This window comes from Nerophis ophidion, linkage group LG04, assembly GCF_033978795.1.
Source record: "Nerophis ophidion isolate RoL-2023_Sa linkage group LG04, RoL_Noph_v1.0, whole genome shotgun sequence".
Lineage (NCBI taxonomy): Eukaryota > Metazoa > Chordata > Actinopteri > Syngnathiformes > Syngnathidae > Nerophis > Nerophis ophidion.
The window spans coordinates 10,886,659-10,899,410 of NC_084614.1; the positions used below are offsets into that span (position 1 = coordinate 10,886,659).

At 40.4% G+C, this 12,752-nt stretch overlaps 1 protein-coding gene across 2 annotated transcripts in view; it reads left to right on the forward strand.

Moving 5' to 3' along the window:
* Positions 1-12,752, forward strand: part of LOC133550897 (TBC1 domain family member 8B-like) — a 71,715-nt gene that overhangs the window by 43,071 nt on the left and 15,892 nt on the right. The window contains exon 21 of one of the 2 annotated variants that reach the window (XM_061897025.1): positions 1,767-3,655. The exons of the other annotated variant lie outside the window; for it this stretch is intronic. Coding sequence (XP_061753009.1) covers positions 1,767-2,159 — 393 coding nt within the window. The 3' untranslated portion in view covers positions 2,160-3,655. Of the gene's footprint in view, positions 1-1,766; positions 3,656-12,752 lie in introns of those variants that run through there. 2 annotated transcript variants of the gene reach the window in all.

Genomic DNA, 12,752 nt, shown 5'->3' on the forward strand with positions numbered 1-12,752 from the left:
ATTTTGTAAAATAGAATAAAATAATAAAGGACACGGAAGACCATACGACTTAAGCCGATTTAAAAGCCAGAAATAAAAAGTATGTAGACTTAAAACATTCAACATTTTGACATGAGGGGGGCAGAACATTCCATAATTTATGGTTTATAGGCACCACTAGGTGATTTTCCTCCATGCGGCCCCTGAACTAAAATGAGTTTGACACCCCTGTACTGGACTGTGGATTCAGTTTTGTTGACAGTAATACGTGTGTTCTAAATAATAGCCAAACAAAATACATGATTAGGGGCCATAAACATATTAAAGAAAATGTACAGCCTCTGTCACTGATTTTAAAATGTATTTTCATTGAGCAGTTGCATGAAACTGAGCTGTAGGGTAAACAATAAATTATCAATTGAATTGGTCAAGATTGTGTCCAAAATGTTTTCTGTTATTAGAAGACGTGCCTATTTTTTGACTGATTTTTCAATCAAACAAGTTTTACAGTCATTCTGTCTCATCTCGATTATTACTCCGTCATGATTTGGTCATGCGCACCAAAGAAAGATATTCAAAAGCTCCAAATTATGCAAAATAAGACTGCACGAATGGCATTGAAGTGCCCACTTTGGACTACAATTGGCAGTGTGCACCACAATTTTATCCCAGTTGTATGTTGAAAAGCGCTTACCGTACTAAAAAAGTAGTAGTCAAGGAGCACGAACATGTGCGATGCAAAAAACTTTGTTGTACAGAGCTGCTTCCCGATAGAATAGGTAGCATCATGTATTAAAGGAGACAAATAATGTAAGGGTTTTTAAAAACAAGCTTAAAACGCTATTACACGAAATATTCTTTTTTTAATTCGCTTGTATTCTTTTTATATATGATGGATTGTAGTTCTGTATGTATAGCATTTTATGGGCATATCATTTGTTATTGAGTGTCTTTTCTATGTATTGTTGTGATTTTATTTAGGTGTTGTTATAGTCTTGACCCTAGGCAGATTAGTGGCAACTGTGTAGCAACTAATGGTGATCCATTTTAAACAAATAAATAGTATGTCAAATCTCCTCTATAATAAAGTAAAATAGTAACAATTCTAAACCTTTATTTAAATTTAAACAGATTAGGTTCTCATTCTAATTCATTCTTTACATTGCTGGCAACGGAATAATTAAAACGTATTACGCAATGGGCCTTTAAGAGTATTTGCACAACAAATATATTACCTGGACTGAGAATAACTATAAAATGATGGTGGAATAACAAAAGATCATTGGACTGAGATAACGTTCCAGTTTTGGCAGGCAAACACTTTAAACACGCTTGTGTAAAAAATATATATTGTAACTAAAATGACTTGGGTTTAGTGAAGGACCACGGACATCAGGAACCTGGCTGCTCATCATCTGTCATCATCAGTCAAAAAAAGAATGCCCGCCACCCGGATATGTGCGTCCAAATAAAGATTACCCGCTTATACGTGCGGGCACTGCATGCCGGAAAAGATTGCCCCCCACCTGAATATGTGCGCGCCAAATCCGTCGATTAAGATTGCCCTGCAATATGTGCGCACCACAGAGAGATTGGGAGATTGACTGCTTTATGTAAACGGGACAAATGTTAGCGGACCAATCAGTTACTAACAGTTGCATGGATATAATGTGAAGAGCAGTTTTATCAGATTTTTTCTTCAAAAAGAGGAACTTCTTATGATATAAATTTGATGCTCTAGTGTATGTTTTGTTACCTACTAATATATATTTATTGTAAAATCTTAGGCTCAATTCATTCAGTTCTCCAAGACCTTGTATAACATCTTTCACGGCGACCCAGAGGAGGAATCCTTATACCGCGCTGTGGCCCACGTTACCAGCCTCCTCCTGAGGATGGAGGAGGTGGGCCGCAGGCTTCAGGAGTCCAACAGCCCGGCCTCGCCCTCAAAGCCCGCGGGCGAAGCACCTCCAACCGCCGAAAGCTCAGACACCTCCAGCCCCCAGGAGGCGGCGCCCGGGCTCGCAGAGACGGATTGGTCCTTTTCATTCGAGCAAGTCCTGGCGTCGCTGCTCAACGAACCGACGATAGTTAGCTTCTTTGACAGACATGTAGACATTCAAAGTAAAGTGACACAAGCACAAGTAGCCCAGCTGAAGCTAACAGGAAATAACAAGTGAGTGGACGCATTATTCAATCATTGGAAAAAGTCTATTTTTATTTTTATTTTTATTAATTTCTGACCCTTGAGCAGAAAATAGCGGTTTAGATTAGAATAGGCAGATGAAGGGAAGGGCAAAAAGGGCTGACATGCAGATATGGAACATGCACACAGGAAGCACCTTATTAAATCTTACATTCTCATCCCACTATTTACTCATCTGTCACTCAACAGTATTCCACTCACTATGTTGAGTTTTAGTTCCATTATGCTGCGCTTCAATGTTGCACCCATGCAGCCCCCTACATTATTAAAATGTATTCTATAAAACACATAATTACAGTTTGCCGTACAATATTCAAAAGCCTGATGGATGAGGCTGTCCTTATACCTGCCGAGGCCACCATTGTACTGTAAATGTCATGTATACAGTGCGTAGCTGCGTGCTGATGTGTGTTGTCCGGTGAGCCCGCATCTTCTCAATTTTTCATATTGTGCATTAAGTCAGGCTAAACACTGAGAATGATGTTTCTTAATTTGTAACACCATCTCACACACAGTATCGCTAGTACCAGCGCAACTGCATCAACAGTGTTGACGTTGATTAATATGTAATACAGCGACGGAAGGTTTATAAAGGCCACTGAAGGATACTTTAGTTTAATCAAATCTCAGGGTGCAATTTGCGTACGTGTAACTGTTGTTTTATCCTGAGAAGTGTAGTTTGACCTATATGACTGAATTGTGTAACGCTCAATGTGGAGCATGTGTAGCAGTTTTCATATTGTCACGCTTTAGCCTTCAAAGACATGCAAAGGCTGCTTACGCTCACTTTATTTGCATATACTTATTCTACATTATGCCTTCTTCTGAATCTCTTGGAGTAAAAGAGACATTTAACCCTCAGGGGACAAAGTCTTTTTTTTTTGTCCTTTCACAGTAACTTTTTGTTGTATTTTGGCCACAATTTTTTTCTGTTCAATTTTAAAATGTCTATGTCCAGTTCTTTCACAAGTGTACAATACACTGACAGTTATTAGAAAATACCCCAAAGCCATATTGGACATAAAAGTAGGCGATTTTTGTGAAAATGTATGCGATCTCCTTTTAAAGCCGATAACGAACACTGATCCCCTCCGGCTTGCATTGTATTTATTTTTAGTTTCCACGCTGACAAGCGGCGAGCATCTTATTATGTGTCTATATACACAAAAAATAAACTGCGTTTCTTAGTACCCCAAGTATCATTATCAAGTATCGTTTATAAGTGGAGGACCAGCCTAAACATGTTAAACACCGAAAGCAATCCAGGAGTAGGCATGCTAATAGCTATGCTAACCACTAAGCTGTTTTTTAAACAACACAAAAAATACCTACAACTTAGTAAAGTTTAAGACAGGGGTCCTTAAACTTTTTGACTCAGAGGCTGCATTGGGTTACAAGACTCAGAGGCTGCATTGGGTTACAACAATTTGGCCGGGGGCCGGGCTAGATATATATATATATATATATATATATATATATATATACAGTGGGGCAAAAAAGTATTTAGTCAGCCACCGATTGTGCAAGTTCTCCCACTTAAAATGATGACAGAGGTCTGTAATTTTCATCATAGGTACACTTCAACTGTGAGAGACAGAATGTGAAAAAACATCCAGGAATTCACATTGTAGGAATTTGAAAGAATTTATTTGTAAATTATGGTGGAAAATAAGTATTTGGTCAATAACAAAATTTCAACTAAATACTTTGTAATATAACCTTTGTTGGCAATATCCATCAGTCTTCTTCTGCTTATCCGGGGACCAGTCGCGGGGGCAGCAGCCTAAGCAGGGAAGCCCAGACTTCCCTCTCCCCAGCCACTTCGTCTAGCTCTTCCCGGGGATCCTGAGGCGTTCCCAGGCCAGCCGGGAGACATAGTCTTCCCAAAATTTCCTGGGTCTTCCCGTGGCCTCCTACCGGTTGGACGTGCCCTAAACACCTCCCTCGGGAGGCGTTCGGGTGGCATCCTGACCAGATGCCCGAACCACCTCATCTGACTCCTCTCGATGTGGAGGAGCAGCGGCTTTACTTTGAGTTCCTCCTGGATGACAGCGCTTCTCACCCTATCTTTAAGGGAGAGCTCCGCCACACGGCAGAGGAAACTCATTTCGGCCGCTTGTACCCGTGATCTTATCCTTTCGGTCATGACCCAAAGCTCATGACCATAGGTGACGATGGGAACGTAGATCGACCGGTAAATTGAGAGCTTTGCCTTCCGGCTCAGCTCCTTCTTCACCACAACGGATCGGTACAACGTCCGCATTACTGAAGACGCCGCACCAATCCGCCTGTCGATCTCACGATCCACTCTTCCCTCACTTGTGAACAAGACTCCTAGGTACTTGAACTCCTCCCCAACCCGGAGATGGCATTCCACCCTTTTCCGGGCGAGAACCATGGACTCGGACTTGGAGGTGCTGATTCTCATTCCGGTCGCTTCACACTCGGCTGCGAACCGATCCAGTTAGAGCTGAAGATCCCGGCCAGATGAAGCCATCAGGACCACATCATCTGCAAAAAGCAGAGACCTAATCCCGCGGTCACCAAACCAGAACCCCTCAACGCCTTGACTACGCCTAGAAATTCTGTCCATAAAAGTTATGAACAGAATTGGTGACAAAGGACAGCCTTGGCTGAGTCCAACCCTCACTGGAAATGTGTTCGACTTACTGCCGGCAATACGGACCAAGCTCTGACACTGATCGTTCAGGGAGCGGACCGCCACAATAAGACAGTTCGATACCCCATACTCTCTGAGCACTCCCAACAGGAATTCCCGAGGGACACGGTCGAATGCCTTCTCCAAGTCCCCAAAGCACATGTAGACTAGTTGGGCAAACTCCCATGCACCCTCAAGAACCCTGCCGAGAGTATAGAGCTGGTCCACAGTTCCACGACCAGGACGAAAACCACACTGATCCTCCGGAATCCGAGGTTAGACTATCCGGCGAGGCCTCCTCTCCAGTACACCTGAATAAACCTTACCGGGGAGGCTGAGGAGTGTGATCCCACGATAGTTGGAACACACCCTCCGGTCCCCCTTCTTAAAGAGAGAGGAACCACCACCCCGGTCTGCCAATCCAGAGGTAACGGCCCGATGTCCATGCGATGCTGCAGAGTCTTGTCAACCAAAACAGCCCCGCAGCATCCAGAGCCTTAAGGAACTCCGGACGGATCTCATCCACCCCTGGGGCCTTGCAACCGAGGAGCTTTTTAACTACCTCAGCAACCTCAGCCCCAGGACTAGGAAAGCCCACCACAGAATCCCCAGGCACTGCTTCCTCATAGGAAGACGTGTTGGTGGGATTGAGGAGGTTTTCGAAGTTTTCCTTCCACCTATCCACAACATCCGCAGTTGAGGTCAGCACAACACCATCCGCACCATACACGGTGTTGATAGTGCACTGCTTCCCCTTTCTGAGGCGGCGGATGGTGGTCCAGAATTGCTTCAAAGCCGTTCGGAAGTCGTTTTCCATGGCTCCCCCAAACTCCTCCCTGTCCGAGTTTTTGCCTCAACGACCGCTGAATATGTACACCGCTTGGCCTGTCGGTACCTGTCCACTGCCTCCGGAGTCCTATGAGCCAAAAGATTGCCAAATTATTATTGGCAATAACAGAGGTCAAACGATTACTATAGGTCTTTACCAGGTTTGCACACACAGTAGCTGGTCGTTTGGCCCATTCCTCTATGCAGATCTTCTCGAGAGAATTGATGTTTTGGGGCTGTCGCCCAGCAACACGGACTTTCAACTCCCTCCATAGATTTACTATGGAGTTGAGGTCTGGAGACTGGCTAGGCCACTCCAGGACTTTCAAATGCTTCTTACAGAGCCACTCCTTTGCTGCTGTGTTTGGGATCACTGTCATGCTGGAAGACCCAGCCACGGTTCATCTTAAAAGCTCTCACTGATGGAAGGAGGTTTTGGCTCAAAATCTCACGATACATGGCCCCATTCATTCTTTCCTTAACACGGATCAGTCGTCCTGTCCCCTTAGCAGAAAAACAGCCCCAAAGCATGATGTTTCCACCCCCATGCTTCACAGTAGGTATGGTGTTCTTGGGATGCAACTCAGTATTCTTCTTCCTCCAAACACGACGAGTTGAGTTCATACCAAAAATTTATATTTTGGTTTCATCTGACCACATGGCATTCTCCCCATCCTCTGCTGTATCATCCATGTGCTCTCTGGCAAACTTCAGACGGGCCTGGACATGCACTGGCTTAAGCAGGGGGACACGTCTGGCACTGCAGGATTTGATTCCCTGTCGGCGTAGTTTGTTACTGATGTTAACCTTTGTTACTTTGGTCCCAGCTCTCTGCAGATCATTCACCAGGCCTCCCCCGTGTGGTTCTGGGATTTTTGCTCACCGCTCTCATGATCATTTTGACCCCACGGGATGAGATCTTGTGTGGAGCCCCAGATCGAGGGAGATTATCAATGGTCTTGTATGTCTTCCATTTTCTGATAATTGCTCCCACAGTTGATTTTTTCACACCAAGCTGCTTGCCTATTGTAGATTCACTCTTCCCAGTCTGGTGCAGGTCTACAATTCTTTTCCTGGTGTCCTTCGACAGCTCTTTGGTCTTGGCCATAGTGGAGTTGGGAGTCTGACTGTTTGAGGCTGTGGACAGGTGTCTTTTATACAGATAACGGGTTCAAACATGTTCCATTAATACAGGTAACGAGTGGAGGACAGAAAAGCTTCTTAAAGAAATAAATAAATAAATGGGTTGTACTTGTATAGCGCTTTTCTACCTTCAAGGTACTCAAAGCGCTTTGACACTACTTCCACATTTACCCATTCACACACACATTCACACACTGATGGAGGGAGCTGCCATGCAAGGCGTCAACCAGCACCCATCAGGAGCAAGGGTGAAGTGTCTTGCTCAGGACACAACGGACGTGACGAGGTTGGTTCTAGGTGGGATTTGAACCAGTGACCTTCGGGTTGCGCACGGCCACTCTCCCACTGCGCCACGCCGTCCCTAAGAAGAAGTTACAGGTCTGTGAGAGCCAGAGATTTTCCTTGTTAGAAGTGACCAAATACTTATTTCCACCATAATTTACAAATAAATTCTTTAAAATTGCTACAATGTGAATTCCCGGATTTTTTTCCTTCACATTCTTTCTCTCACAGTTGAAGTGTACCTATGATGAAAATTACAGACCTCTGTCATCATTTTAAGTGGGAGAACTAGCACAATCGGTGGCTGACTAAATACTTTTTGCCCCACTGTATACTGTATATATATATATATATATATATATATATATACATATATATATATATATATATATATATATATATATATTTACAGATACATATATACATACATATATGTATACATATATATATATATATACTGTATATATATATATATATATATATATACTGTGTGAATATATATATATATATATATATATATATATATATATATATATATATATATATATATATATCTCACGTACTAATTGACTGAAAGAGAGCACACATTTGTTGCGTGCTTGTCCGACACTTCGGCGCGAGGGCGTTGATGTCACATTATCGATGGCAAAAGGCATTTTTAGACAATATGATTTGCCTGAGCACCCAAGAGACACCAAGAGTAACAAGCGGTAGCAAATGAATTAGAAAGGAGAGCTTTTAAAAAAATTTTAGGATTTAAACTTGGCACTTCCCGGGGGCCGGATTTTGGACGCTGGTGGGCCGGATTGGGCCCACAGGTCGTAGTTTGGGGACCCCTGGTTTAAGAAATGTAGCTGGAACCACTTTACAGCCGAAAGTAAGCAGATATTAACAGGAAATTAATAAGTAGTTAAGAGTCTAGAGGGAGGATAATATAACAACAGTTAATGTGTCAGCATTGTCACAGTCTGTACAGGACAAAAAGAGGAGTTCAAATTTATCCATAAATTTGTGATGTCGATACCAATGGTAATAGCATATAGTCGATACGACAGCGCAAGGACGATATTTTTATTTTCTCAAAATAATTTTTGTCTTTTTTAAATGTTTACAAACTCAGGGAAAAATTCCCCGAACACAGTTTTTGCTTTTGTTTAGTTGTTGTGTACCATACTGACTTAGTTTTTATCAAACAATGTTGTTTAATAAAAGAGAATTAAAAAACTGCTTTAAATATTTTGTTAATATTGTTAAACTGTCAATAGCACTCACTATGAATGCATTGAAAAATGTACATGTGATCGGCATTGGTATGGGCTGATTCCGCTCAAGGGTTAGAGTTAGTAGTAGGTGTTAGTATCGGATTTGGCAGCATAGAACCCTGATGAGAACATCCCTACATCCAACACTAATAAAAGTCTAAATAAAAACCATTTTGATAGCTTTTTTTTTTTTTACTTTTTTTGCTCAAAAGTCTATATCAATTTTTTCTTTAAACAAAACTCAAGAAATGATCCCTTTTATAGCCTTGTGATCAAATGATGTCACAAGTGACAATTCGTATATATTTGCATAACATAAGTTCTTATACTAAGTTAAACCTGTGACACTATTTAATCAAAATAAAAATGCATGTTAGATTATTTTTGTAGAGGACTCAAGTTTATTGAAATTTTTGTGCAAAAAAAAAAAAAAAATCCAAATCCTAAATGTTTTTATGCCCTTTTATGTACAGTTTGCCTTTGAATATGATTACATTTGAATGTCCCCAGAGGGTTAAAAGCTTTATTTAATTTTGTGTCGGATAATACTGTTCTCAAAGCTTCATATATATATATTTTGTAATTTTTCATAGCATAAAGTATTTATAGTCAGTGCTGCAACTGCGAGTGATACAAACCAGCATCATCCATTAAAATGAATGATTGATATTTGTAAATGTTTACATATATAATGTAAAAAACATGGCGGTACTTCAGTTTTCAGTTGTAATCTATTCCAGACATTCCCCAATAAAACATTTTATATGTAACAATTATACAAACCCTGTTTCCATATGAGTTGGGAAATTGTGTTAGATGTAAATATAAACGGAATACAATGATTTGCAAATCCTTTTCAACCCATATTCAGTTGAATATGCTACAAAGACAACATATTTGATGTTCAAACTGATAAACATTTTTTTTTGCATATAATCATTAACTTTAGACTTTGATGCCAGCAACACGTGACAAAGAAGTTGGGAAAGGTGGCAATAAATACTGATAAAGTTGAAGAATGCTCATCAAACACTTAAATGGAACATCCCACAGGTCAGCAGGCTAATTGGGAACAGGTGGGTACCATGATTGGGTATAAAAGCAGCTTCCATGAAATTCTCAGTAATTCACAAACAAGGATGGGGCGAGGGTCACCAATTTGTAAGCAAATTGTCGAACAATTTTAGAACAACGTTTCTCAATGAGCTATTGCAAGGAATTTAGGAATTTTACCATCTACGTTCCGTAAAATCATCAAAAGGTTCAGAGAATCTGGAAAAATCACTGCACGTAAGTGATGATATTACAGACCTTTGATCCCTCAGGCGGTACTGCATCAAAAACCGACATCGATGTGTAAAGGATATTACCACATGGGCTCAGGAACACTTCATAAAAACACTGTCAGTAACTACAGTTGGTCGCTACATCTGTAAGTGCAAGTTAGAATTACTATTCAAAGCCAGACCCATTTATCAACAGCACCCAGAAACACCGCTGGCTTCGCTGGGCCTGAGCTCATCTAAGTATAGCGGTATAGCTCGGTTGGTAGAGTGGCCGTGCCAGCAACTTGAGGGTTGCAGGTTCGATTCCCGCTTCCGCCATCCTAGTCACTGCCGTTGTGTCCTTGGGCAAGACACTTTACCCACCTGCTCCCAGTGCCACCCACACTGGTTTAAATGTAACTTAGATATTGGGTTTCACTATGTAAAGCGCTTTGAGTCACTAGAGAAAAGCGCTATATAAATATAATTCACTTCACTTCACTAAGATGGACTGATGCAAAGTGGAAACGTGTCCTGTGGTCTGACGAGTCCACATTTCCAATTATATTTGTAAACTGTGGACCTGGTGTCCTCCGTAACAAAGAGGAAATTAACCATCTGGATTGTTATAGGCGCAAATTTGAAAAGCCAGCATCTGTGATGGTATCGGGGTGTATTAGTGCCCAAGGCATGGGTAACTTACACATCTGTGAAGGCACCATTAATGCTGAAAGGTCCATACAGGTTTTGGAGCAACATATGTTGTCATCCAAGCAACGTTATCATGGATGCCCCTGCTTATTTCAGCGAGACAATTGCAAGCCACGTGTTACAACAGCTTGGCTTCGTAGTAAAAGAGTGCGGGTACTTTCCTGGCCCGCCTGCAGTCCAGACCTGTCTCCCATCGAAAATGTGTGGCGCATTCTGAAGTGTAAAATACGACAGCAGAGACCCCTGACTGTTGAACGACTGAAGCTCTACATAAAACAAGAATGGGAAACAATTCCACTTTCAAAGCTTCAACAATTAGTTTCCTCAGTTCCCAAACATTTATTGAGTGTTGTTAAAAGAAAAGGTGATGTAACACAGTGGTGAACATGCCCTTTCCCAACTACTTTCGCACGTGTTGCAGCCATGAAATTCTAATTTAATTATTATTTGCAAAAAAAAAAAAGTTTATGAGTTTGAACATCAAATATCTTGTTTTTGTAGTGCATTCAATTGAATATGGGTTGAAAAAGATTTGCAATTCATTGTATTCCGTTTATATTTACATCCAACACAATTTACCAACTCATATGGAAATAGGGTTTGTAGTTTAACATGCAGAAAACAATGCAAAAATGAATATTTGACATTACTTTTAACTTTATTAAAGACTGTTGTTATCAAAGGGCTCTCACTCTCAACTTTATTTGGCCCCATGGTGGCTTGTCTGGTTGTATTAAAAGAAAGAACAGAGTGATTAAGTCACTAACGTGTTTGGGCACTTGATTCTGTGGAATGATACTTGACGAGATTATTACCTGAATATTCATTTGTACGATAACTGAGACGGTATACAAAATACGTGGCTGTATTTTAACAAAATCTTTAGTCAAAAAGAATCGTATGAAAACTGAGGTACTGCTGTAAAAGAACATCACTTAAAGCCATAGTACCCAGGCCTCTATTTTTTTTTTTAAATATGTACCTGTTGTTTTCATTATTCCAGTAGTATTGCTTCTGTGATGCATTTAAATAGAAGACTATACCGAACATATATTGACTATATTGCACAGATATACATTACAGTAAATGTGTTTCAAAATGACTATGGTGTATCTACGTTTTTAATTGTCCATGATAATAATGATTTTTTATTTTTTTTTGCAAATGTACTTCTTTTTTTGCAAATGTATTTCATCTTCAAAGCAAAACCAACAATTTCAAAGTAACGTTGCCACGTGAGGACTTGACATTTTCCATTCAGCTAATTGCCATATCGCACATTTCACACAACCTTTATAGTTTGTTTGACTTCTGAGAAATCTGTTTATTCAATCAAGGCTTTGATTCCTACAAAATTGCACTTCACATGACTGTTTTTTTGTTTTTTTGGGTAAAGGAGATGACCCGATATAAGTGCAATGATAAAAGTGTAAATCTTTATTACTGGAGTAACGTTTTTATGTATGAAATTATCAGCTTCATGTGTGACTAGGTGATACTTCTGTTGCTTGATGATGATGTTGTTTTTTTCCATTATTGTTCAAAGTACATCAGAATAAAGAATGGCCATTTTTAAATTACAGGCTGCGGATTAATCTTACTAACCATCATTTAAATACATGAGTGGCATTACTTTTGTTGGCAGGTCCAGCAAGGCATTTTCTACTAGCCTAAACACTCTTAGAAGCACCGACCTACATTTACAAACCCCGTTTCCTTATGAATTAGGAAATTGTGTTAGATGTAAAAATAAACGGAATACAATGATTTGCAAATCCTTTTCAACCCATATTCAGTTGAATATGCTACAAAGACAATATATTTGATGTACAAACTGATAAACATTTTTTTTTGCAAATAATCATTAACTTTAGACTTTGATGCCAGCAACACGTGACAACGAAGTTGGGAAAGGTGGCAATAAATACTGATAAAGTTTAGGAATGCTCATCAAACACTTATTTGGAACATCCCACAGGTGTGCAGGCTAATTGGGAACAGGTGGATGCCATGATTGGGTATAAAAACAGCCCCACCAAAAAGGCTCAGTCTTTCATAAGAAAGGATGGGGCGAGGTACACCCCTTTGTCCACAACTGCATGAGCAAATAGTCAAACAGTTTAAGAACAACGTTTCTCAAAGTGCAATTGCAAGAAATATAGGGATTTCAACATCTACGGTCTATAATATCATCAAAAGGTTCAGAGAATCTGGAGAAATCACTCCACGTAAGCGGCATGGCCGGAAACCAACATTGAACGACCGTGACCTTCGATCCCTCATACAGCACTGACTATATCAAAAACCGACATCAATCTCTAAAGGATATCAGCACATGGGCTCAGGAACACTTAAGAAAACCACTGTCACTAAATACAGTTGGTCGCTACATCTGTAAGTGCAAGTTAAAGCTCTAC